This window comes from Onychostruthus taczanowskii, unplaced genomic scaffold, assembly GCF_017590055.1.
Source record: "Onychostruthus taczanowskii isolate IOZ18803 unplaced genomic scaffold, ASM1759005v1 scaffold108, whole genome shotgun sequence".
Classification (NCBI taxonomy): domain Eukaryota; kingdom Metazoa; phylum Chordata; class Aves; order Passeriformes; family Passeridae; genus Onychostruthus; species Onychostruthus taczanowskii.
The window spans coordinates 150,247-176,129 of record NW_024497408.1 but is presented as its reverse complement, the minus strand read 5'-3'; the positions used below and the strand labels follow the sequence as shown (position 1 = coordinate 176,129).

The 25,883-nt window shown below is 42.4% G+C and overlaps 1 protein-coding gene across 2 annotated transcripts; it reads right to left on the bottom strand.

Annotated features, from left to right (window-relative positions):
- Nucleotides 1–25,780, bottom strand: CAPSL (calcyphosine like). Of its 2 annotated transcripts, none has more exons than XM_041418855.1 (5): nucleotides 25,759–25,780; nucleotides 4,652–4,785; nucleotides 3,644–3,821; nucleotides 2,792–3,001; nucleotides 1–132 (listed from the first exon to the last, which is right to left on the bottom strand). In XM_041418855.1, exons 2-5 carry the CDS (start codon nucleotides 4,783–4,785, stop codon nucleotides 31–33), a joined length of 624 nt encoding a protein of 207 aa, XP_041274789.1. In that variant the 5' UTR covers nucleotides 25,759–25,780; the 3' UTR covers nucleotides 1–30. The 2 variants fall into 2 exon arrangements, with proteins under 2 accessions (XP_041274789.1, XP_041274798.1); XM_041418864.1 differs by lacking the exon at nucleotides 25,759–25,780 and adding an exon at nucleotides 20,213–20,307 and having other exon boundaries at nucleotides 31–132.
- Between the last annotated feature and the right edge of the window lie 103 nt (nucleotides 25,781–25,883).

Here is a 25,883-nt window from a genome sequence, read left to right as displayed (position 1 = left end):
AAGAAAAGTTTTGCTTCTTTAAGTACACAATTAGAGTTTCCAAACATTCTTCATCATGATGATAAAGTAGACGTCTGTGTCTACTGAAGCGCTGACTCCGGCATAGTAGTTCATGAATTCTTCTGTTGTGACCTGAGACAGAGAGATTAAGAATAGGAAAATGAATTTTTGCTTTTATTTAATGCTGTAAGTCAAAACAACACATTGAGAAGACCCTTTAATGAAACTGAACATCTGCCATTTCATGTTGTGGCTAACAAAAAGGAATCCAACAGAAGGAATTAAGACACTTATAATTTCCTTAATTTCACTTTGCTAGAAACAAGAGCTCTTGTCCTCCACAACACTTGGATGGAGATGAAACACGTGAAGTTTAACTAACCTTACCAGGAACTGAAGTCAAAAGAATTGCTGCCTAAGATGACAAATTTTTTATGTACTTTTTTCCAGGGATGCTATAATGTGGTTCTTTGCATAATTATTAATAAAGTGGGTGAGGTTTCTGGTGCAATTCAGAGACAGCTTGGAACTTTATATCCACCCCTAGAGGGAAAATATCATTGCTCTAAACAAGTCTCCCTTAATGAAGCAAATATTATTTCAAATACCTAAGAGTTTTGAATAGCTTTCATGGATATTTTGAGGTTTAAAAATGACCATAAAAAATAAATAATCAAATTAACCAAGAGAAAAACTGTGCAGGTCTCTTGTGATGCCTGAACTCTTGAATTGTGTAGGTCATTCTTTAAACAAACAAAGAAAAATTTGAAAAATACAAAACAATATTAAAAAGACATTTAGCTATTAGAGGGTGTCCAAAGGAGGGCCAGGAAGATGCTGAAGGGTCTGGAGGGAAAGCTGTGTGAGGAGTGGCTGAGGTCTCTTGGTCTGTTCAGCCTGGAGGAGATGAGGGGAGACCTCACTGCAGCTACAGCTCTCTCATGAGGGGAAGAGGAGGGGCAGGCACTGATCCCTGCTCCTTGGTGACCAGTGACAGCATCCAAGGGAGTGGCCTAAAGTTGTGTCAGGGGAAGTCTAGGCCGGATTTCAGGAAAAGGCTCTTTCCCAGAGGGCTGTTGGGCACTGGGAATGGGGTCCTCAGGGCAGTGGTCATAGCACCAGCCTGACAGAGATCAAGAAGCATTTGGACAATGCTCTCAGGCCCATGGTGTGATTTCTGGGTATGCTGTGCAGGGCCGGGATTTGGATCTGATGGTCCTGATGGGTTTCTTCTAACTTAGTATATTCTGTGATTCCATGATATCTGCTCTGATTGCATTGTGTGTTTGAGAACTTAACAAAACATAACAACAGGGAGAAGGGACCACTTCAGACTGTCCTACCATCACAAGATGATTACAAGCCTCACTAAAACTGCCTATTGTAGAGGCACCCAGCAAGACCACGGCGAAGAGGGCCTTTCTAGCAAATGCTCAACCTTGAGGTATTTCTGCTAAAAACATTTTAGGTATTCAGTATCATTAGTGTCTTCTGATTCAGGAAAGCCACAGTCTGTTCTCAGAAGAAAGAGTAATCAGGTGAGCTAACATCAGGATTTCTGACCAAGAGGGGGATGTTCAGAGTGACCAGGCACTGAACTCATCAAGAATCAGTTTGGGAACTCATTTAATGTGTTCATTCATGTATGACCTCAGCACAAAAAGCAGGAACATTTTGCTTGAAATTTGCTAGGTGTCACCACTGGAGGTGGAAGAGGATAGCTGGCTCTGAACTGGTATCTCTGAGGATGACACTGCAGCAGAGGGGATGAAATTCAGCTCTGCTAAGTGCAAAGTCATGCCTAAAGTAGATAAACGCCACCACCTCTACAACAGAGAGCCTGAGTGGTAGGAACAAAGAAAATGAAGTATTTGGGTGGAGTGTTAGACAGGTAGGAGTCACCAGTGCAATACAGGCCTGAAAAGCAGGTGCAGCCTGGAGAGTGGGAAGTGTTAAAGGCATTCCACAAAGCACTGATAGAAACTTACACCTAGTTTATTATTATTAACTGCTCAGATTGAGAATATCATCAAGTGAACCACAGAGATACAGGATTGCTCTGAGCTGGTCAGCAGATGTAAATTCAGACCAAAGAAGTCTGCAGACATATAAAAGGAGGAAAGAGCATGCTTGGCTCAGAGATGGTTGCAGAGCGGATGTATAAGAAGTCCATCATGAAAGTGCCCAGGCTTTGCACCTGAGCCAGGGTGCAGGAAGGGCTCCCAGCTCATGGCTCTGTCCTAGCTCATGGCTCTTCAGGGTACATGCCCGTGGCAGTAGCCCCAGCCCCATTTTCCCTCCAACTCTCTGTAGATAAATCTGTCTCTATTATGGACTGATTTCCAAGTCAAGTGTCTCAGTAATTACACTGGAGAAGAACTAACTGTAAAGTATTCAACAAAGCAGGGAGCCTGCTTTTGAACTGGATCCTAGTATTTGTTCTCCTAAAAAGTGAAAAATCCCCCAATTTATGTGGATCATTAAAATCAGCAATTTTGGGGGATAGTCTGAATATGTACTTAGTGTGATCTATGAAAATCGATTATTAAGGCTACAAGCCTTAATGCAATCTCACAACCACCCTTGTACCTCCTGCAGAGTCCCTTTGCTTCAGAATGTGCAAGCCAGCTGTATCAGATGCTGTGCACAGGTTATGCATCTACTTTGATTTTCCATATAAATGTGATGCAAATGGATGTTTGGTACTGCAATTACTCCCCCACTTAATAACCTAAGTCAAGTTCTGAGTCAGATGGTGATTTCATAGGTTGCAATCAGGTGCTTCACTTACTTTCCCATCTTTGTCATAGGGTGAATCAAAATTATCCAGAAAGGCTCTAAAAACTTGATCTTCTGTCCAGTCTCCATTTAGGTATTTGGGATGATGTTTTGCATTATATGTCCTGCGTAAGTCTTCAATTGTTATGACACCATTTCCAGTCTTGTCTAACTTCTGAAATGCCTGCATGACAATCTCTTTTCTTGCACTGGACATGGGAGGCTGTAAGGAAATAGTAACAGAATAATTTTGTTTTTGCCAACTACTTGCCCAGTTCCAAATTCAAGTACTTGTTGCTAATAGCAAAACTTTCAAGGTAGACGGGACAATATACTGGTGATAGTTTACACTGTCCAGGAGCTAGAAAGGGCAACATATCCCCAAAAGAGCAATATGATTAAGACCATTCAGTGTCTACCCATACAATAGCAAATGGACAATAAGAAAGAAAATACTACCTAGAACACTTTCATGATCTTCCCATTTTAAATATTTCCAACAAAAAATTATTAATTACCCAAAGTACTAGTATTTTCTATCTTAATTGTTTAGGCATCAGCAGAGAAAAGATACTTCAGACAAAATCAATCACTGTGGTGGATTGGAGAAAGTATCCCCTGAATAAGTTAATGTTATAAAGAGATGCATCACAAAATGGCCGGCAAAGGAGTGAGATTGAAGGGTTGAACTGCACAGGTACCCAGACTGCAGCACAGGAATTTCGGTATCTAAATCAAGGCCTCAATTAATTGAAAAAAAAATCACAACTGTTTATTTGCAAATATTCTATTCTACTTTGTTCTGTTCTGTTCCACTATATCTTAATCCATTTAATGCAATAATAACATAAATTCCCAGACTTACTCTTAGTGTAACAAGAAATTCATCAAAATCAATTGTTCCACTGCCGTCTTTATCAAATAGCTGGAAAACCTCTTGTGCCTCTTCCTTAGTGATCATCACAGCGTATTGATGTAGTCCTCTCACAAATTCATTGAAATCAAGGGTTCTGCTATTGTTACCATCAAAAATCCTAAATGCTCTGTGGAAAAAAAGAAATTTGAGGAAAATGCGTAGGAAAACATGGAGAATGCTGCAGTGGTTTAGTACAGTACTGGAGTAGAGAGTCACCTTACTGAAATAACATTTCTTCCTTGTTCTGTATTCTGAGGGGAGGGAAAAAAAAAAAAACCCCGACCAACAAACCCCCTTATTGGCAGTAGAGATGTCTTGTTTAAATAGGGTGTATGAATATTACATATCTGAAGTTAAATATGGGAAAGGCTGCCATAGCATTACTGTTCATTATAGTTCTCTGCCCCTGCAAGTGGCACATCTAGATGAAGTTCCAGTTGGTCACCATCTGGATCCATTTGTGATGTATGGGGCCTGGGAGGGATCTCAGGGTGTGATACAACGCCCATTTCCTAGGGATGGGATGCTTGCAAAAAGGTTTTAGGTGCCTCCCATAAACTGGACACCTAATAGACCGTTACAACAAGGGCATCATACCCGGAAGGAAGCTTAAAATCTCCAGTGCTGAAATACTTAAGTTAATTTTAGAAAACACCAAGGAGAGATATATGGTTAATGTTCCCTTCTTTTCTCTGGCAGGAGTTGTTCTGGGTCTCACAGAAGGGCTTTCTCATGAGGGATTCACAGTCTTCAATCCTTCAAAAGTGATCAGGTCAGTCCTGTGTCCCAAAACACATAAGCCCCAGTGGCAGGCTCTGTGGGTTGTGGCATTCACACTGAAATGAGAATACTCAAGGAAAACTTGAAAACTCAAGTTTTGGTCCCTGTTTAGGGTGTGAGCCTCTTGCAGCTAAAACTATTAGGCTGAATAACAGATTTGATGTCTTGCATACTCACCTGCCAAGTCCTTTGATGCCTGCAGATCCCCTTGCTAAACACTGCATGCGAAGTCTTTCTAAAGGGTTAGTGATTTTGGGCAGGTTTTTTTTTGCAATGATTGCCATCTCTCGGTCATGCCTTGCTGTGCCCATCTGGAAGACCAAAACACTTATGTGGCGTGGATTCACATTCAGACACAGTGCTGAAACCTGCCTTAGTATACAAAGCATCCCAAATTCCTAACTTGCAAACTGCTGGTAGCAACTCTTTCATGAGGACCCATTTTGACCCTCTATTTCCTTTTCCTTATATCCTCCTATCAGAAAGGGAAATTGCCAATATAGGCCACTGACCATGAAAGGAGGGCTCAGGCAACCACCCTGTGATCAATCCAGATGCAGACAGGAAACTGTGTGTAAGAAATTTCTGCCTACAGTGTGAGAACACTGTGACAACTGATGAGTGCACTCAGGAGTGTGTGACTCCCTCTGTGTCCATAGCATCCTTGCCAAGCATCTTCCACCTGGCCAGATTTGCAGCTATCATTTGACCACAGGAAGAAAAAAAATTATCCTGGCTGAGGACCTTTGCCTTTGTTCCACTGAGGTCCCGATTCTGCAGAGCAGAGATTTCTCCCACTGCATATCTGAGCAGCAGCAGTCACCTACACATGACACCTACTGCTTTTTAAACACAACTGCAGAACAAATTAATACCTTAAACTTTCACAGTATTTAGCACCCCAGGATTTGACATGCTGACAACAAAGGCCTTCCACCTTCCCTCAGAGAAAAACAGTGGAATAAAAATAGGGAAAACCAGCTTGTGACTCTGCAGTGCTGCAACAGCACCACCAAGAGAAGCATGCCCAGGCTGGCAGAGACCTTCTGCTTCTCCCACAGGGATTATTTGTGGCTAGTGCTAAGAAAAGTGGGACTCACATGCCCATGCTGATATTTTAGGGCCACAATGAATCCTGGGCACATGCTCAGTGCCAAGACTGCTGTTCCATAGCCTGGCTGATGGGTCTGCAGCAGACCATGAAGACTCCCAAAATATTTTCCAGCCCTTCAAGCATCATGGGATAGGGGCACACAAGAGTCACAGAAGTTACAGCAGAGCTGTAGGCTCAGAGGGTGGCTGGTGCTGTGCTGAGGCCATGCTGGGATGAGGAGATGAAGCTGAGCAGCCCTGTGACACTTCCAATCCCATTGTCATTCCACGTGAAGAAGTGTGAATTTAAATGATCAGACAAAACGTCTAAGAAACATGGAATTAATCTGTTTCATCTTAACTGTTCATCCACTCCTGTTTACAGAGCATTGGCTATGGCTGCTGGTAATGCCAAATATGATGAATTTTATAACCACTTTAGATTACTCCAGCTGGGCTTGAAAAAACCAGAAAAATAAAATGGTTTTGTACTCCCCAAATGGTTTCAGTACTAGCTTAATGCAGAAGTCTAGAGAAGTAAAATACAGAGTATTTTGGCCTTTGCTTCAGACAGAGCAAGCAAAGTTCTTCTGGGAACTCATTAACCAGTGACCAGGCAGATCTCACAGCTGTGTGAGATCAGCAGCCAAAAATGTTTTTTAAAAACAATGACCTGTCCTTAAAGGGGAAATGTTTAGCTGGAAATACTTTAAAATACAATGAGGTTACAGAAATACAGTGCAAATTATATTTACATTATGTAATAATGTACCATTGCTTATATATAATATATAGCAAATATACATCTATATACAGAGTACATGATGCAAGTGTATCATTGTGCAGTGTGATTCTCTCTACACAATGTTATGTCCTCTGTAATTTCTGCAGTAAGAATAAAGTTTGCTTCTACATCTATAAGCATTTCTGCCTCAGAACTCACCGTCTCTAGGCTAAGTTGTTCCAGCACTGAATAATTTTTCTTTTAATATATGCCGTTTCTAGTCTGAATTTCCACCATATTAGATGCTGGTTTACTCTTACAAGATTAAAGAGCTACCTATTTTAAAATGTCCAGGTGTAAGTACTTGAAGTACCCTTTTAAACTCACTTTGGCTTAGTAATTAGGCATAGCTCAGGACTCCTGGTAAAAAATGAATTTCCAGATGTCAGATAATTCTGCTATTGCAGAATTGAGCTTTTGAGCTATTGAGCTATTCAATTTTTTCCCAGTGTTCTTTCTGAAATGGATCAGAGCACTCCAATAATCTCACTAATATCATAGGTAAAGATATTCCCACTTCTTTTCCCCCCAGATATCATGGTTAAAACCACTAATAACAAATATTTCTGCTCTCTTTGCAAATCTGCATTCTCTATAATGTTCACTAACTAAATCACCAACAAGTTTCTGTACAAAACTCAGCAATTAAAGTCTGTTTGCAAAGTAATTGAGTTTTAACATCACATTAAAACCTCTTAAACAGGACCTGGCTTCCTGTGCCACATGGCAGTCAGCATTTGAGAACCCTTTTTATACATCCAGAAACTACAGAAAACCAGTTAAATACAAAACCTGCTACATGCAAGCCTGGCCCATAGTGTCACTTACATCACTTTCCTATTTCTGTTGGCTGCAGGCTTAAGTTCAAGGTAAACCCTTCCTAGGCTATATTGTAAGAAAAGAGATTCCAAATCAGTGCAAGGAGGGAGGAATCACAGTAATTCACATGCTCTTTCCTCCCCTTTCATTTTGCTCTTGCTCCTTTCTGGATAATGTGAAGTAATTAAAGATGCAGTCAGGGTTTGTTGAATATAACCATTCTCTGCATAGTGTACAAATGTGTTAAAACTTAATACCATTAATAAAACAAGAACAATTCATAAAAGTAATTCCAAATGGTTTTAATTTGTGTATCTCATCCAAGACCATCAGATGTCTCCCTCAGTGAAATTAACCAGCAGTGTTTATTTTAATTTTGAATGCTAGAGAGTTTTGTTTTGTTTAACAGCCTAGGCTATGAACAATTACCCCACACTGTCAGCATTGTTTGTTTCTATAGGTGATGTTGTGTTGTGCAGGCCAAACAGGAATGATTGCATTTATTCCTAACAAATACAAAACTTTAAATTTTGGATTGGATTTTTCCAGAAGAATCTTAGGCTGTTCAGAAACCAGATCCCTTTACATTCCTCTGTGCCTGAAGATTAAACCTGGAAAGAGTCAGATTCAGACTAAGCTCTGCAACATTTGTTTAGATATTATCCTTCAGCTGAGCCCACCCAAGAGCCTCCTATGAAAATCCTAAAAGCCACTGCAGTATGTCAGGCAGAGTTCCATCTGGATTGCCCAGGCTCCTGAAAGCCCCTGTCTTGGCCAAAGACACGAGCAGCACACCACCCACCCCAGAGCAGAAGATCTCAGGATCTCAGAATAGATTAAGTGGCCTAAACCAATTGCACACATTTAGTTCACTTCTAATAATTTAATTGAATCATTAAAAGCACAAAAACTGCAGGAGTATTTGACAACTGTCTAAACACCTCCTTAAAAGTTTGGCTTCCCAGCCTCACTGACCCCTCTGCAGCTGCCTCCCATGTTTCTCTCCATAGTGACCAGTATCATCCAGCTTCACCCTTCTGATAGCTGGACATTACTGCAATTGCTCTTTTGCATATATACATACATATGTATAAATAGATATATACATATATTTATATACCTAAATAAATAATCAGATTTAAAAAATAGATTTAAAAAATTAGATTTAAAAATTAGATTTAATTGAAATTAATTAAACTACTCTTGGCTGATCAGAGAAACTTACTGTGAAGTAGCAAACAGGAAAAAAAATCCTTTACCTGCAATGCTTTTCTGATCCTGAGGGGTTTCCACTCAGGACTGGAAGGTGTTTCAGAGGCTTGGATAGTGTTGTGCCTCCAGGCTCAAGCAACAAGTTCAGGTGATATTGGGCCACAGCCTCACGGCAAAGCTTCCTTATCTACTTCGTTTTACTTGTTTACACACACAGCTACCTTGGCCCCCCTTTTTTGGGAGGCCTGGAGTTTGCCAGCTGGTCTCCAGGGTGACACTGTAGGCTGGCCCAGTCTGCAATTACGCTGCTTCCCTGGACAATTGCTTTGGTGTTTTGAGAGCCTTTTCATTTTATTTATTTTAAAAATAATGCCTTTTCTTCTTATCTTTGCCCACATGGGCTGGAGAGCAGGGGAGAGTGGGAGACACCTTGTGCTGCCCCTTGCTGAGTGCTAAGACCGAGGGAAAGTGGCTGTGGAAATGGGCTGCATTGCACACTTTTGTTTATAGAACATGTTCCCTGCTTTCATAGTTAATAGGGTTGAAAAAACTCTCTGGTTCAATTGTTTACTGAAAACATAGTAGAAGTATGTAAGTAAAAGACTGTCAGTTGTGGTTCACAAAGAAAAAAACCCTCACCAGCGTATATTCTTTTCCTGATGATTAATTGCCACTTTGAAGACCCGCTGGTGGTTAGAACCTCTGGGGAGATGCTGAGCTTGTGTTCATTTGTAGCGAGAAGAAAGCTGAAAAGGTTAAACACCCATATGATAAGGAAAAATTGCTCTCAGCCTAGACACAGCTATTAGCAACGTGATCTGCGGAAGGTTACAAACATTGTCAGTAAGATAATGTACCACTTTGGTAGGGAATCAAGATGTTGATAGATTCCTTAGGGGTAGGAAATAGCCTGTGTGTGTTCCCTGGTCCTGTGGAGCAGCAGCAAGGTGAACATGTAAGATCAAGGCTGATGGCAAAGGCAGCATGTAGAAGTCAGTGTGAGAGCATGTGGGAAATGAAGGGAGAGTCCTGCTCTGGCCATGGATGAAACACTGAGCAAGAACGAAAAAGTGCATTGTTTCCTGGCAAAAGCAGAAAATTATTTTAGGCAATTGCTAGACTAATACCACTTGCATCCTGGCAGGCTGCTTATCTCTCATCAACAGGTACTTCCTGGTACTAAAGTGAAGCTTGTGCAAGACTTAGAATATTCTTTTATGTCTCTCATATGGCAACCGACTGCAGATTAATGCACAAGCAGGGAACAAGGCTTATTTAATAATTTACTGATGCAGAAATACTTCCTTTGTGAAAATGTAACATCCTTCCATCCACTGTCTTTGTTTTATGAATTGATCTCCAGAGACCTTCTGGGAATGCAGAAGAGATAAAGGGCTATGAACATTATGTGGGCTGCCGCCTGTTCACACACTCTGCAAAGAAAAAACAGAGACACTGAGGGCCAGAAAAATGGTTTTCCAAGTTGGTCCTTGGAATTCAGCCTCCCATCCGAATAAAGAAATTCTTCAAGTGCAGATTTTGCATTGACTTTCAGAGGTTTGCAGCAGATTGAAACAATAGGGAGGGGCTCTTAAAAGCAAAAAAAAGAAAGTTAATTCAATATCTGGGCACTCAACTGCGTTCTGCTGCCTTTTCTTCCCTCTGCCAGTCGGCCCAGGGACACACAGACACACATGGATGTTTACTTTACACTCCTCTGGAAACTGGATGGTTAATGAGTATTAACAGGCTTTCAGGTGTCTCAGATTATATCAGGGTATGATGAAATTTATTTGGTTGTACCTGCTCTGTTACTGTGCACAGAGCTGTAAGCAGAGTTCAGTGAATTCAGAATTTTTCATGAAGGATATAGAGATTTCATCAGAACTCTGACATTTTTCCTCATCATTTTCTAACTAGCACTGAATACATACATACCTAGTTGATTGTTGGTTTTTTTTGTGAACAGCCTGGGCTGTATGCTCAGTTTGTAGTTCAGCACTGTACTGAATTAACTAAGAAAAATATACTATGAGGCCTAACATGATCTATAAACTCATGACAGACTGAATTTAAGTCAATTGAAGTTTCTAAAAATTCAGATTTTGTGTTGAATTTAGGCAGGAGGAAAGGTGTAATGCCTTATAAACTTTATAAGAAGTGTTTCAAAAAAAGAGTGGCCCTTGTGTTTTGCAGTTTAGTTTACAAGTTTTAGCACTGTTTCTTAATCTGCCACCTACGACCATTGCTGTGGAGAAGCTCTTCAGCTATGTGAAGAACACATAGCACATATCATATCACATAGATATGAGCATATCTGCTTGTCCTTGGTAGAGAAATCAGCAGCATTGTTTGTGTGGAATACAGATTAAAAAAAAATAGCAACCATGACGTCCCAGAACACTATGTAGCAAAGAAGATTCATTTCACAGGATAAGCCTCTGTGTTTTTTTCCTGCCATTAAAATTAAGAAAGTTTCACATACACTAAAAAAGAAACCCTCATGCTAAGTACATTGGCAAGGGAAAAGTATTCTGATTTTAAACCAAGATGTAATCCAATTAAATTACAGAATCACAGAATGGTTTGTGTTGGAAGGGACCTTACAGATCATCTAGTTCCAAACACAACTGAACTCTGACTCTGAATAAAATGCTTTTATATCCAAAAGTGCTGTCTCCCTGTGTGGTTTGTAGTTATCCAGCTGAAATTAATTGTCTTCTCTTCAGAGCAGATACCAGCTGGCACATGCAGACTGTGCTCATGCTACTGAGCTAATTCCTAAGAGAGTGGTCACCACCAACCTGCGTGCTGGGTGCGGCCCCAGAGCTGCTGTGCAACAGCCCCAGCCCCGTCCCCATGCAGGCCTGACCCCACAGCAGCGACCCTGGCCTCGCCCCTCTGCGCCGAGAGCGTTCCCAGCCCGAAGGGTGCACACTGCCGGCAGCGCCTGTGTGATGGATTGCTCTGCCTGCCTACACAGCTACAGCATTCCTAACCTGTACCTTCACTTGCCTTTTTCCCTTGCTCTTGGGAAGAACAAACAGATTTTGGTTTTTTTCCTGCTATGTCAGCTGCTAAATGCACTTGACTAGTTTTTTTGAAGGTTATTTGAGACCACGAGTACTCCAGAAAAAGAGGCAGTTATCTTTAAAACTTTTCTTTTCTTGAAAATCTACCACAAATCTGTTTTCAGTTGGAGGATGGAAAATGAAAACACTAGATATTTCAGTTTTTAAGAAGTTAAGCAACTAATGTTTACTAGAAATTGATTATTTTTATCCTGTGCTTTGAAATAATGGCAATGTAAGTTCTTGAACATTTCAGGCCAAACAGAAAAAACAATGTTGTGGGTGTTAGGGTTTTTTTTTTATTCTACTGCATTTCTCAAAAATATTGGCAATTTTCTGTCAACCACAGTGAAACAATGTGATGGAGGTCTGACATGCATGAGAAACTTCTGTGCTCAACCCTCTCTCTTTTGTCCACAGAAGAAAACAGTTAAATTGCCCCAGCATTTATTAGGATCAAATACCTTTTGATGCTGAAAAGCTGTCCTTAATCATTGCGAAGTGGGGGAAGTAGCAAAGAATAGAACAAGAACAGTCTGCAGCTTGCTTCAACAACAACCAGAACAATCTGTCCTCACTGAAGGGGGCAAAGAGAAGGGAGCCAAAACCAGAGAGGAGAAGGTTTCAGCAAGCTGTTCCTCAGAGAGGCCTCCCTAAAGACAGTCACCAAGCAATGGAATGTCCTGGGGAAGGAAGAGCAGTTGTGAAGTCTGCTCTTGGCACAGGCATATGCCAAGAGTGGGAGTCTTGATCATTTTTTTACAACCTTGCCAGTCCTCTGAATTGTGGATTTTTACAGTTATCTGGGATGATGCAAGCACCATTAATCAGGCAGGAGAGGAAAAGATGGTGGGAAGTAATGTCAGTAGTCATACAGGAGAGGGCAGAGCCAGGCCAAGCACTGCTGCAGGAGTATCTGGAAGAGGCGATGAGGGGGGAGCTGTATTGGCTGCCAGGGCAGGGAACTCTGTGCTTGCCAGCCCGTGGAGCCAAACTGACTGCAGCTATGACTTCGGCCTGTGTGGTATCATTTCTTAAACAACCGCAAACGGGATGTATTCTTTTCTTGTTATTCACTGGAGCTTCCTCTCCAAATTATCAGGAACTGTTTTGGTTCCTGACTCCAGAAATATGCTGGTGGTATGTGAGGGTGAGCTGAATGCCTTTCCCAACCAGGAACCAGGGCGCGCTTGACATGGCAGCACAACTCAGCACTCAGCATGCTGGGGATACTCATCAGCACGGCTGGTGATACACATTCACTCTAGAGAGCTTTGTGATGTCCCAGAGCCCCTTCTCTCCATGGCTTCTGCATTTCAGAACTGACTTCTGTTACCCAGAGCATGAGCTATTGCCAGGCTCCTCTGCACACCAGCTCCTGTGCCAGGCTGCCACCTTGGCACAGGAGCTGCTGTTGCCTCAGTGAAGGTCTCTTTTCTGTGTCTGTGAATAAGAGACTCAGGGATGAGTTAGCACATAGAACAGACAGTCAGGTCTCAAAACAGATGAATGCATCCTCACTCATAAATAAGGGCTGGAAGGAAAGAGGTGATGTGGTTGTAGAAGTCCCACAGGAGTGTCTCTGTCAACAGGCTTGCCAACTTTGCAACGGGGGCTTTAATGCAGATTTGTTGGGACACATGACAAAAGCCTGAGAAGGAGGAGAAGTATGGGGTGGCCCTAACATTTTCCAGCACTGGAAACAGTACTGCTGGCAACCAGGTTAAATGCCTGCATAGCACAGATGCACATGAACAAGAACAGGAGACAAAAGTCTAAGCATGGTCCTCAGAGTGACAGAATCACAGAATCATCAAGGTTGGAGGAGGCCTTCAAGATCATTAAGTCCAGCTGTCAACCCAGCAACACAATAATCATCTCTAAACATATTTCCAAATGACACATCCAGATGCCTCCTGAACACTTCCAGAGAAGATGACTCCACCACCTCTCTGGGCAATCTATTCCAATGCCTGACCACTCTTCCAGAAAAAAATAATTTTCCTAATATCTGGTATGAACCTTCCCTGGCATAACTTAACACTATTTCTTCTCATCCTTTGGCTTGAGACACAGCAGAAGAGACTGACTCCTACCTGGCTACATCCTCCTTTAAGGGAATTGTAGAGAGTTATATGGTCTCCCTTGACCCTCCTTTTCTGCAAGCTAAACACACCCAGATCCCTCAACTGCTCCTCATCAGATTTGTGGTCCAGACCCTTCTCCAGTTCTGTTTCCTTTCCCTGAACTCCCTCCGGCACCTCAATGTCCTTTTTGAAGTGAGTGTCCTGAACTGAAGCCAGGGTTAAAGGTATGGTGCCCAGCACAGAGGAATAGTCACTACCCTGATCCTGCTGGCCACACTATTGATGATCCTGGCCAGGATGCCATTGGCTTTCTTGGCCACCTAGGCACACACGGGCAAACTCCTCATTTCTTCCCATTTGCCCTGGTAGAGAAGTCAGATTTAAAGATTTGTAATTCCAGTCTACATCATTAGGCTTTCTGAGCATGCTAACTTTCAGCCTTGGTGGAATTAAAATTGGTTAGCATCCCTTCCAGTTTCATAAGTCTCTAAAATTTAGATATTTGGGTAATTGTCTCTCTTAAAATAAGTGCAGGCATTCCCTACCTGAACATGTGTAGGTATCTTTGGCACATTCCAGGCAAGCCCAAGGGAGTTTGGGGTCAACCTCCCCCAAAGCTTCCAAGGGAGCAAATGTCTCCCACAGACATTCACAATGCCCAGCAGAGGCACGGGGGAACTGCCATCACAGCACGGGATACTGACATGAGCCCACAGGGGATAAAGATGAAGACAGGCCCCTTCTCCACTATCCCTGGCCCTGTATACTTTTGGTTGTGCATTGTTTTTTTCCAGTATCAGCCTCCAGTACCCAGTCTGGGCATGCTCTTCATAGATGAAGGAGACCACTGAGCCAGGAGACTCCAGTTAGAACTCGTGAACTGTGGCTTTGTCAGTGCTGAGCAGGAGAAACGGCCAAATCCCCACACTGCAGTTTTGGGAATCCAATTAGAGAGTCTTTCTATACTGTTCTGTCTCTTTCTACTACAATGACTTTAAAGGCTCCAGCAAAACAGATCTCACTATAAAAGTACTTTTTTAAAAAGAATTCACATGAATGGGCAAATGTAAACTAGTTCCATCTGCTTACTACCCCCTGTGTATTACAAACCACAAAAATGAAAAAATCACTGTGCCGAGGGAATTATCTGACAAGGAAGATTTTCTCATGCCTTTTACATAAACTTTTGATTCCAGTTAGGCAGCACAGTATTAGTGGTAGGAAAGGTCCTGAAATGTGTATTTGTGCACTAAAGGCTGTTTCATTCACAGCTATTGATCTCAAAAACTTCCAAAATATGGATACTCTCTTTCATCAGTGAACATTCAACTAGAGACATATGGACTGGCACTGGATGTACTACTTCTACTACTTAAAAATTTAAAGGTCTTCTCCACATGACCGCTTGCCCAATTTGCTGAGAGGGCAGGCAAGAAGTGCTGCAGGGTAGACCTGCACTGGCACTGCCATTGCCAGAAACAAGAACCATGCTTCTGCAGAGCTTCAGGGCAAGGGCCTGCAGGCTTGCTCTGTCTGAACTTTTCTTGATCTGCCCATAGATTTTTCTCACATTCTGCCACAGTAATTTCTCTAAATGATTTGGAAACAGGACTGGAACAGATGCTAAGCAAGTTCAGAGGTGATACAAAACTAGGAGGAGCTGTTGGCTCCCTTGAGGGCAGAGAGGCCCTGGACAAATGAGAGGACTGGACAATCACCAGCTGCATGAAGCTCAACAGGGGCAAGGGCTGGACTCTGCACCTGGGCCAGGACAACCCTGGATGAAAACACAGACTGGGGAAGGAGAGGCTGGGAAAGCACTGCCATGGAAAGATGATGCTGTTGAATCAGGGACGGAAAGAAGACTCCAGTCTTCAGGTGGATCAGTAGGTAAAAGTGTTTAATAAAAGTAGCAGGTCTTTTTATAATGTGACTCACTAAGGTGATACTTGATTGGTCTCAAAGTGAAACATCTATGCTATTGTTGAACTATGAATAGTACACTTTGGAGAACCATACCTATAAACAATGGTTAGAGAAAGAGAGATAATAATTGTTTGAATTATTTTTGTCTAAGTTTCTTATAGTTTTTACACAGCTTCCCAGGATTTTCCTGGGAGAACTATGTCTCTCTCTGTTCAGAAGATATGTAATTACTACAGAAAGGGACCTGGGGCTCCTGGTCAGTGGTGAGTTGAACATGAGCCAGCAGTGCCCGTGCAGCCAGGAGGGCCAGCCCTGTCCTGGGAGGCATCAGGCACAGCATGAACAGCCGGGCAAGGGAGGGGATTGTCCTGCTCTGCTCTGCACTGGGGTGGCCTCACCTCGAGTGCTGGGGACAGTTTTGGGTGCCACAGTGTAAGAAAGACATTAAATCATTAGAGTGTCCAAAGGAGGGCAATGAGGATGGTGAAGAGGTCCACACGAGGAGTGGCTGAGGTATTTTGGGCTGTTCAACCTGGAAGAGACTGAGGGGACACCTCACTGCGGTTACAACTCCCTCATGAGGGGAAGAGGAGGGATAGACACTGAACTCTGCTCTGTGGTGACCAGTGACAGGAACTGAGGGAATGGCCTGAAGTTGTGTCAGGGGAGGTTTAGGCTGGGTATCAGGAAAAATATTTTCACCCAGAGGGTTGTTGGGCAGTGGAATGGGGTCCCTAGGGCAGTGCTCACAGCACCAGCCTGACAGAGGTCAAGAAGTGTTTGGACAATTCTCTCAGGCCCACAGTGTGACTCTTGGGATGTCCTGTACAGGGCTAGGAGCTGGACTAGATGATCCTGATAGGACCCTTCCAGCTCTGAAGGGAGTTGGAAGGGACCTATTCCAAGGCAGAATAACTGCCTTGTTATTCTTTATTTTTCTCTATTGGATTTGGATTAGAGATTACATACTTTGCAGATCTCAATAAACAATAAAATCTTGGCTTTACTTGTATGTAAGGTGTTCTTTCTTTTTGCCCATAAACAAGACCTTGAACATAACACAGTGGAGGAGAGAGGAGTAGGAGAGCCACTTCAAACTCAGCTCCTAGCAGGGGGCCAAAAGGTACTCTAGCATTTCTCCTGCTCTTTCTGAGGTATGTGACACGTTTTGCCAGCTGCGAACTGCTTTAATGGGAAGTTAGACTGTTATGTTTTGTGCCATTATTTTCACACCCACAGAGCTGAGGTCTGTCTCAGCAGTGAGATTGCTTTGCCCCTCCCTATTACCGTTTCCTTTGACATGGGATGGTGGTTTTCTTCTTAGCTGGGAAGTTAGGCAGGTGATATCTCTCTCTCTATAGCTGCAGGGTAATGATGTCTTTGTTGTAGGTCCCTTACTTGACCCTGTTTAGCTGATAATCAAGAATGACTTTTAACAGAGGTGATAATATGTCTTGGTGATGCTCAGAAGATTTTAACTTTGCTTATTTGGATCATCCACCACAGACCCTCTTGTCCAACCTGTGAGGGAGCATGCCCTATCTGTGATTTACTCTTTCTTGCACACCAGCCAGAAAGCTTCTATCTGACCTCTAGTTTAGCAACTGCTGCAAACAACAAAATATGTTAAATTCCCCAAATGCACCCAAGGCCTTCTTTTATAAACCAGGTGCTCTTGCCTAGCAGCAGGTTGGGTGGGAGTCACCAGGAGCAGGAGAGCATTGTTCCCAGGCCATCATTCACAGCCCCATCTTGTGCAGTGCAGTAGAAACCTGTGTGGTTTGTGTGGGAAGAGACCAAGGAGGATTCAACAGTGGCACATTCTACAGGGACATGCAGCAGAGGGCATCAAAGAGGGAAATGCAGAGAAGTAGGCACACTCCATGCTGCAGAAATGGTAGCAGGAATCCCCAAATGTTTCAAACTCCATTTGCCCAATTACAGCATGTTACAGACCCTGCTGTGGTTCAAGATCTTTTCCACTACTCGTCATAACTTTACTCCCTAGCAATGTTCCTGGTGATTTTAGAAGTATAGCATCTGACCTGTATGTTTAGGCCTAAGACAACAGAAATGAAGTGCCTGATATCTGTATTGCTCCCTAAAGTCAGTCACCCAGTCCCCAGCCCTTCACACATGTGAATGTTCTTGCTCTATGTCTTGTGCATCTCCATTAGAGACACTGATGTTGATGGGGATCCTGCCACAGCACAAACCACTTGCAGCTACCAGGACCTACCTATTGTAGGATACTGCCACAAGTCAGCATTTACTGCTTGCAAACTACTTTCTCTGTCTGAAGGCTTATCCTTTTTAGAAACAAATCAGTCATATTGTCTCAAATGGATTCATGCTAGTGAAAAATTTAGTTCAGATATGTGAACAAGAAACCAGACTACAACTACTGCCATGTTTCTGATACACCATTCCTGCATTTGAGGCCAGACAATGCTATCAAGAATTTGCTAACATTATCTACCCAGAAATTGCATAATCTGGTATGTTTGTTATCTGCAGGGGCAAGTCACGATCTTCTGATGGATGAAACCTCACAAGATTCTGTACAAACAGTCATACCACCCGGATGCCACCAAAGATGGCTCTTCTGATGATGCCAAGAAGAAAAAAAAAAGAAACTAAAACACCCACCGAAAACCAAAAAAACAGCTCATAAAAAGTAACAAAACATTTCTTAGAATAGAATATTACAAGACAAATGTTCATTCTAATTGTACTATAAATATTATGTAAGCTTTAAGGGTGGCACGTTCAGTCCACCACCAGTTGTCTCTGCCAGGGACAGAAGCTGCAGTGCTGTGCTGCAGTCCATGACCTGCAGCTTCCTGGAGTGTAAGAGGCTCCTTTGAGCAGAAACTCCAGTGTGGGAGTCCAGCTTTTCTGCTGACATGGCTCCCTGCGTGCACTGACCTGGCACAGCCCTGTCCTGCCATCACCAAAAAGACATTCAGCATCAAGAAAGAAGGTGGCTTTGGCTGCTTTCAGCAGTGCTTTGATACAAATGTCAAGTAAATACTCCTAACTGCACTGTCACACCAGTCCCTCATTGCCTATAAGGAACTAGACCTCATCTAAAGAAAAACAGAGGTCTCTGGACCTTTGGAAAATTTGGAGTTCCAGCCATATCTTGTAGGATTTGTCATTACATGACACAAAACTGTGTTTGTTTCTTAGTTAGGGACATGGGGAAAGTGGGAGGATGACTGAGTGGCTTGCCCCCAGGCAGTGGGTCTTTCTGAGAGGTTGGTGCCTGACCTCTTCTCCTACAGACATCGTCACAAATGTGATTCAAATCACAACAAACTGTGAACTTTTTGCCCCCTTTTACCCCAAAGTGGTGGGAAAGCATGTGTTCCTTGTTTGTGAAGAAAAGATTAATTTTAGCCTCTGAAGAATTCACAGGAAAAAGAAATGAAGGCTGAATCAAAGGCAGTCTATGAAAATGTCTCCCACTTGAAAATATTGGAACTTGCATGGGAGTTAGTTGAGTCCCTAGCAAGGTACTAACTACTCTGATGGCCAGGACTGCACTGCTGTGTATAAAAAAGGGTTTGCCAGCAGCACTGTCTGGTTTGTGGAGGACAGGTACATTGTCTTTATCATTACTGTGTACAGTTCCTTAAGCAGCTTGGGTTATCTGCAAAGCCCATCTCCATTCCTCACAGTCCCAGACAGTGGCTTTTTAAGTAACAGTCTTCAAATAATGAAGTAAGGCTGCACAAATCATTAAGTGGAAGTTATCTCTTCCTTCCCCATGCATGTCCAATTCTTTACCATGTTATTCCTAGTCAAAGCTAATGCAGCCAGATAAAATAGATTTTAGATAAACACATTCAGGGAGTTAAGTCCCGCAGTTTCAAGTCCAGGTATATCCCTGGTGGATCTTGTACTTTGAATAAAATACAAAACATTTCTAGGTATGAAATTCAGGTCAGTGTAGTTTTTTATCTATAATCAATATTTCAGTTTACCCCTGCTACCCAAACTGAGGCATGTGGAAAGAAAAGGAAGAACAAAAAGCAATACATCCCTTCCTTGGGTAGTGTAACACTTTCTGTCAAGTTTTGGATTTTTGTTTGGCATGTCCCTGGTCGTCAGCATGAGAAATCTAATGTAGGTTGAATGGAAAAGGTCTCCTGCCATAATGTTTAACTCAGAAGCCAGCGAACACACTGGAGCAACCCTTGGAGGGTACGAGGCTTCTTTTGCAGTTTCCAAATCACTTAATTAATTGAATGTCTAGCCTAGGGAATTTCCTAGAAAAGTTTCCTGGAAAGGGATAATGTGTTAAGGGCTCCTGACATGAGAATTGTGAAATGTCACAGCTCAAATCCAAACCCACTGAACTCCTTCTGCCCATGCCAAGAGTTCAGCCCTTCACTGTTGCAAGGGAGGGGAAGGAGGTCCTCTTGAACAATTCTGCTCTAGACTTGCCCCATTCTTGTAGAGACTGCTCTGAAAAGGGGTTTTTCAATTGATGAGGAAGATGAAAGGATCACTGCACTGAGCTCAGGGGTTTAGTGAGTCTGGTAGAATATTCAACAAGTTTCTCATTAAGCACCTGGTATGGACAGCTAGCTAGCTGTACACATAGACAGATATTTAAAGAGATCTTCATCATTGGCACAATCTGTTGTGTAGAGTTTTTGGAGGCTGTCCATGGTTTTCTGGAAGGCAGGACTTTGCCTCACGTGAAAACCAAGTTTATGTCAAACACAGCAATACTTACCTTAACTGGGATCTGTTGGAAAGCAGCCCCCAGTTTACTGTTGCAAGGAAAGCAGCAAGCAGTTCAGAAGAGTGTGTGCTGGTGTGGGATGGGAAGTGGCAGCATTTGGGTGGGACAATCACACATGCAGCTGACAAAGAGGCTGCTGTAGTGCTGGTGTGGGATGGGAAGTGGGGAAGTGGCAGCATTTGGGTGGGACATGCAGCTGACAAAGAGGCTGCTGTGCAAGGTATGTGCTCCTGCTCTAAGCAGACATGCTCTGAAAGAAATTTAATTAAAAACATGCATTGATGTGGTAACGGGAATAAGGGATATTTTCTATTCTTCAAGGATATTTGCTATTCTTTTCAAAAGGATTAATTGAGGAGTTAGCTAACTTCGTTAACTTCTAAACTATTAAAATTTAAAGAATTCACAGTTTATAGATTTGACAAGGAAGTAGCAATTAAGATGTATAAAAGAAATAGAACCCGAGTAAAGAGTTTTGCCTTTCTTCCATTACAGATAGAAGTTCAGCACTTACCTGAGTTTTATGAATCAACTGGCATACCACTATTACGCACAAAGACCTCAGTTTCTTGAAGGAGAATTTTGGCATAACATGGGTGATGTTTTTAAATCCTTCCTGCTCTACTGTAGAAAACTAAGATGTGTGCAGAGTGCCCTACTGCAAGCAAGCCACAAGCAGGGATGGACACTCCTATGTCTCTTAGTTCATCCCGACTTACTGGGGACTTCTCAAGCCATGTGAAGAAAAATTTTTTGCATCTTTCTAGGATCACTTTCAGTCACCAGAAGGTCAGGAACACAGCAAATTTGAAAATGTTGCCAAAGAAAGAAAAATCAAATCCAACAGAAACTTGATTCTGCATAGGTAAGAGCTGCTACGGTATTCCTGATTTTGGTGCAGAAGCCAAGGTGGAAGATAGCAGAGTGCTGTAGTTCTTGATTTTAAAGTAACAGAGAAATCAAAAGTATCTCGAGTGTACACATCCAAGGAAACAACTTTTGAATCTAATACTATACTGTTGGAACACAAGAATAATTTTGCAGACTGTGATATTTTATTGTTCTCTGCAAGTGCTAAAAGATTTCCGAGCAAAAAACAAAAGCTCAGATCTCTTCATTGTGACACTGACCCAGCTATTCTCAGTCTTCTTCCTGAGCATACTTTTCTGGAGGGATACTGGTTTAATATTTATCAGCATATCTACTCCAAAGTAAATGAAGTGTCATCCTCCCCCGTGGTAGATAAGTTCAAATTGCAACACTGAACATTACAAAGAGCTTGGATCTCTTTGAAGGATCAATAAGCTATGGGCTCCAATGGATAGAATCTATAGCTAATCTAACAACTAGTTTAATATCTGTTCTTTGTTCAAATATACTAATGAGATCAGTCAAGCCCATTAATAGTTCCCAGAGAAATAACCGCCTAAGACATGGTTTGCTACTGCAGCTGACAAAGGCCTTCATTTCAATGAGAGCAGAATCAAACTTATTAATTCTTATAGCTCATTAGTAATTATGGCTCCTGGCAATTCCTAGAGCGCATTAGTGTTATTGTTCCCAGTAAATTGTGATGGAATCGCTGATTATATTTCAGCAGCCTTTCAACAGGAAACAAGTTTATCCCATTTTCTGGAAGTGTTTTTAAGGTTTTTTTTTATTTATTTCTAGCTCTAAATTAATTCCAAATTGTTCAGAACCAACAAAAGGGGTACACTCACCATAACTCATGCTGTCATCCCCTCTAGCAGAAGGCTTCCACCTCTGTGGGTATCGGGGACAGACCCTGCTGCCCTGAGCCTGCAGATTCCAGTCCTGCTGTTCTATACTTGCTTGGCTACTGCTTTACACTCCATCAGTGTTCTTTAACTAGAGTCTCTGCAATGTTTACTGCTCAGAGAAAACAAGTTTCTGGTGATCTGTGAAGCCCTTCTAAGCATTAGCTCAGAACGCCTGACTCCCAGTGTGTATGTCTTCCCAACCCATCACTGAATTGTCTGAGAGGCAAACCCACAAATATTTTATTTTGGTGCTCTGAATTGCATGATTGCTCACACTCTCTCCCAAATAACTTCCTAAATTTCCCTGTGTCAGGATATCCCTAACTTCAAGCCATGAACTGTGCTTGTGTTTAATATCAGAAATGAAAGGCAAAAGCCACAAGGTGGTGGCATAGTACTAAGCCCAGCACAGGCTTTTGTCACTCCTCTGCAGTCAAAGCTACATATTTTTAGGCCTTAGGGGCCAGAAAATACATGGTGAGGCTGGGAGCAGCAAAAGGTGATAAACTCACCCCAGGAGCCAGCAGAACTCACACCTCCCCTCTCACCACTGCTCAAACACTCCCCTGTGCTTCACTTTGCCTCTCAACACGCTTCCTTTGTCCTGTCTCTCTCTGCCCTAGGTTGGCTTAGCCTCATTCCTTTCCACACACAAGCTGTCTCTGAAGGGAGTGGTGCTATACCACACTGGCTGCCACGGGCCTCATGCAACAGACTTGGTAGCTATTTGTGAAACCTGGGCTTGAAAGCTGTTGCTTGCTCACTGAAATGTGTTGGGAGTCATACCACTTTCACATTATCTTCATGATTCCCATAGATTTTTGTGGTGGTGCACCCACTGCCATTCCTTTCCAGACTGCAGTGTGATCTGAGAAATGCTTGTTAGGCCTTTCCTTGAAAACACTACCTGGGCTCAGCTCTTTCTGAGCTTATCAGAAACACTGTCTGTTCCCAGGAACTCCTAACAAGCTTGTTTTTCTCATAACCAGCCTTGGAAAATATTTCTCTGGCCTGAATGGCATAACATTCCTATTCTCACGCTTTCAAAGAAAGTGCCGACCCAAACCGTGGCCAAGATGAAATATTGTTATGATTAAAGCATTCTCTTTTGCAACCCAAACAGCAGTCCAAGATGGGCCCTTTGAGCTCTCCTGGACCGCAGCGAGCCTGTGACCAGCAATGTCCCTCTGAGGGGGACGCCCCTCAGAGCCAGCAAAACTCCAGGGTTGCCATACCTGGATGATCACTGAACCACCATGTGTCCTGGTCCGATACCCTCACTCCTCAAGGCCCAACCCTTCTCCTGTCAGGAGATTCAAAAGCATCCAAAGTGAGTATTTTCATTGAGTTCTGAGGGAGATTTTTCCACAGCTACCTCATCTCGCACTATGTCTGCCTGCATACCCTCTGCACATATGCTATAGAAAATATGGAAATTAGCTTAAGTTACAATTATAATTTAGGCTAAATGCTGGTAAGTGATTTCTCTGTTAGATTGTTAAACTTAAACTATAAATTAAGATATAAGTTAAGCTAAAGCACTGTTAAGTTAGTGTTGTTAAACTTTAGGCCACATTCCTTTTCATCTTTGTTTACACTGTCTTTACCCACACATACGCACATATACCTCCCTAGGTAGTTTTCAATTCATTTCTGTTTTGATTACCTGGATTTTGTTTGGTTTTGTTGTTGCTTGCTTTCCCTTGTTGTGCCTCAGTTGTCCTCTGTAAGTAAAGTGAATCTTACCAATATTGTGCTTTGTAGTTCTGACTTTTGCTTATACCCTTGTGGGTGATTTTTTAGGCAATCTCAAGCACATTTGTTCAGGACAGATTTGAAACCAGCAAAATCTTCCAAAATAAAAAGCATGAGTACAAATGCTTATGAGAGGAGCAGCCTCTGGGGGAAAAAGATGAACAGAAAATTCCCACCAGCATCCGGTCTTTATGAAGTTTACTTAGAATAGATGACCTTTCCTAAACTCTGGAAATTATTTTTTTTACTATGGATGATTTAACTATAAGCATTCACTTGGATTTCAAAGGCTTAGCAGGTTTCCACAGACATGCCTAGGCGCTGGCTCAGTTACAGCACATCTTGCTGAGCAACTTGAAACACACACTTTTAACTAGACATTTCTGTGGGAGGAACCTCAGGGCTTTTCTTGTGTTTGTGTGCAGCCCACATTCATAAATCACTCCATTACCTGACCTCTGTTCATGAGCTGAATCTCTCTTTGCAATCCAGGTCATGCTGCCCGTGAAAGGAAATTGTCTCCTCTCTCAGCTGGGCCCTGACCAACTTTGGCTTTTTGATAAAGCTCTCAAAAAAAATCCCGAAGGCAATGGCAAGTAATGAACCAATGTAGAACAAGATGCAAAAGACAGGATGTTTATGGAGCGAAAGGGTAAAGATCTTTATCACAGCATGCAGAGCAGACACCAGGATGAACAAGCACCACGGCACTCTGCAGGTGGAGCTGCAGAGGGAAGGGTAGAGTTAATTCAGAAGCCTGGTAATTTCAGTCAGGCAGATGGTATTTCAGAAGATGTAAAACCCACTGAACACTCAGTGTAGTTTCATTAGCAACTGCTAACAACTAAACACCAGAATTTATATTTTTCTCTGAGCAAATAAACATCTGACAACAAATAACTGAAAGTTAGTATTGAATAAGGACAATTCCCGTCAACTGAATTGCATGGATGGTAGATTGGTAGATTTAAGAGCAGTAACTTGTCACACTAAGTTTGGAGGAAGAGTGTGGCTGGTTAACTATCTGGAAAATTATTCACTTTCCTATTCAAACCACTTCTAAAAAACATATATATACACAGAATCACAGAATAGTTTGGGTTGGAAGAATGTAAAGGTTATCTAGTTCCAACCTCACTGCAATGAATGTGAACACCTTCAGCTGGATCAGGGTGCTAAGGGCACCCTCCAGCCTGATCTTGAAAGTTACAAGGGATGGGACATCTACCACCTCTCAGGGCAACTTGTGCCACTGTCTCACCATCTCATTGTAAAGTATTTCCTTATATTTTTCTTCAATCCACCCTCTTTCACTTTAAAACCATTATCCCTTCTGGGCCCTGTCTTAGTTGTAAACCCCACAGAAGTATTGAAAGGCTGCAGTGAGATCTCCCTGGAGCCTCCTCCTCTCCAGGCTGGACAAACTCAACACATCCTTTCATCATGGAGGAGGTGCTCCAGCTCCCTGACCATCTTTGTGTCTCTCCTCTGGACTTACTCCAACAGATCCACGGTCCTCGTGCTGGGGACCACTGAGCTGGATGCAGCAGTGGTGGGTCTCACCAGAGCAGAGCAGAAGGGTAGAATCACCTCCCTCAGCTTACAGAGATAGTAAAATATTTACATTAAAAAAAATAAAAATTCTCTTCTTCCTTTATCTTTTTTTTTTTTTTTTTTTCCCCCCCAGAAAAAAAAAAAAAAAAAAATTCTCTTTTTTTTTTTTTTTTTTTCCTGCAGGGAAGATAAAAGCAATAAACATGTAACCATTAGAAAGATGAGATGGAGTCAATTCCTTTGCTGTGCTCATCTCCTCACAGCTGCAGTGGATCAGTCTCCTGCTTTTATTCTCACCAGTGGCCTGGATGAACTAGAAGGAATTATGTTCTAGTATGAGTTCTCACAGAAAACAAGAAGAGATGTACAGACCCTACCTTTCATCCCACCTTATGCCCCACAGAAATACTCAGTGCCAAGTCAGTCCCAAAAGCACAGGGTACTCACCGGTTTCCCTGACAACACCAGGTACGCAATATTCTTCTCGATTTCCTTTCTTAATCTGCCTTCAAGAAGATTCAAAATGACAACCAAAAGTATGAATATACTTTTAATAAAAGTATAGCTTCCAC